The following is a 391-nucleotide window of genomic DNA, read 5'->3' as shown; positions in this document are numbered from 1 at the left end:
GGAGCCTTTCAAGCCAGTCATCTCCCCACCATCTGCACTGTCACCTTCGCCTCTAGTCTGCACTGTGGTCGTCCTTGTGACGTCCACGTAGCAACGGCCAACCTTCTCAAAAGTGGAAAAATACTTCGATGTAAGTGTAATCATTTCCTGCAGGGCGTCCTCGAGGGCATTCAGCTTCTTCTTGACAAGCATGGCATTTCGAAGACATTGGTTACTCTCAGAGTCCCCAACAGACGACTTCCTCCACACCATTATGTCGCGTGTCCCACTCAGCAGCCGTTCCTGTTACGGTTAATGTTGTTGTTGTTGTTCTGCTTGGTGGCGGTATCAGCGTTGGGTATGTCTCTTTCTTTTCGTGTCCTTGGCTCGCAGGCAGCGCAGAGTGGAGGGG

The 391-nt window shown here is 51.9% G+C and overlaps 1 protein-coding gene across 1 annotated transcript; it reads left to right on the top strand.

Annotated features, from left to right (window-relative positions):
- Window positions 1-391, top strand: DQ04_26781000 (hypothetical protein; the record flags this gene model as incomplete). Its single annotated transcript, XM_009318345.1, has 1 exon — window positions 1-391. A coding segment is annotated over one exon (391 nt), but the record flags the coding sequence as incomplete, so codon positions are not given.

Source organism: Trypanosoma grayi, assembly GCF_000691245.1.
Source record: "Trypanosoma grayi strain ANR4 Tgr_2678_V1, whole genome shotgun sequence".
NCBI lineage: Eukaryota > Euglenozoa > Kinetoplastea > Trypanosomatida > Trypanosomatidae > Trypanosoma > Trypanosoma grayi.
Note: the sequence above shows the minus strand (reverse complement) of the source record. Positions and strands in the feature narration are given on the sequence as shown.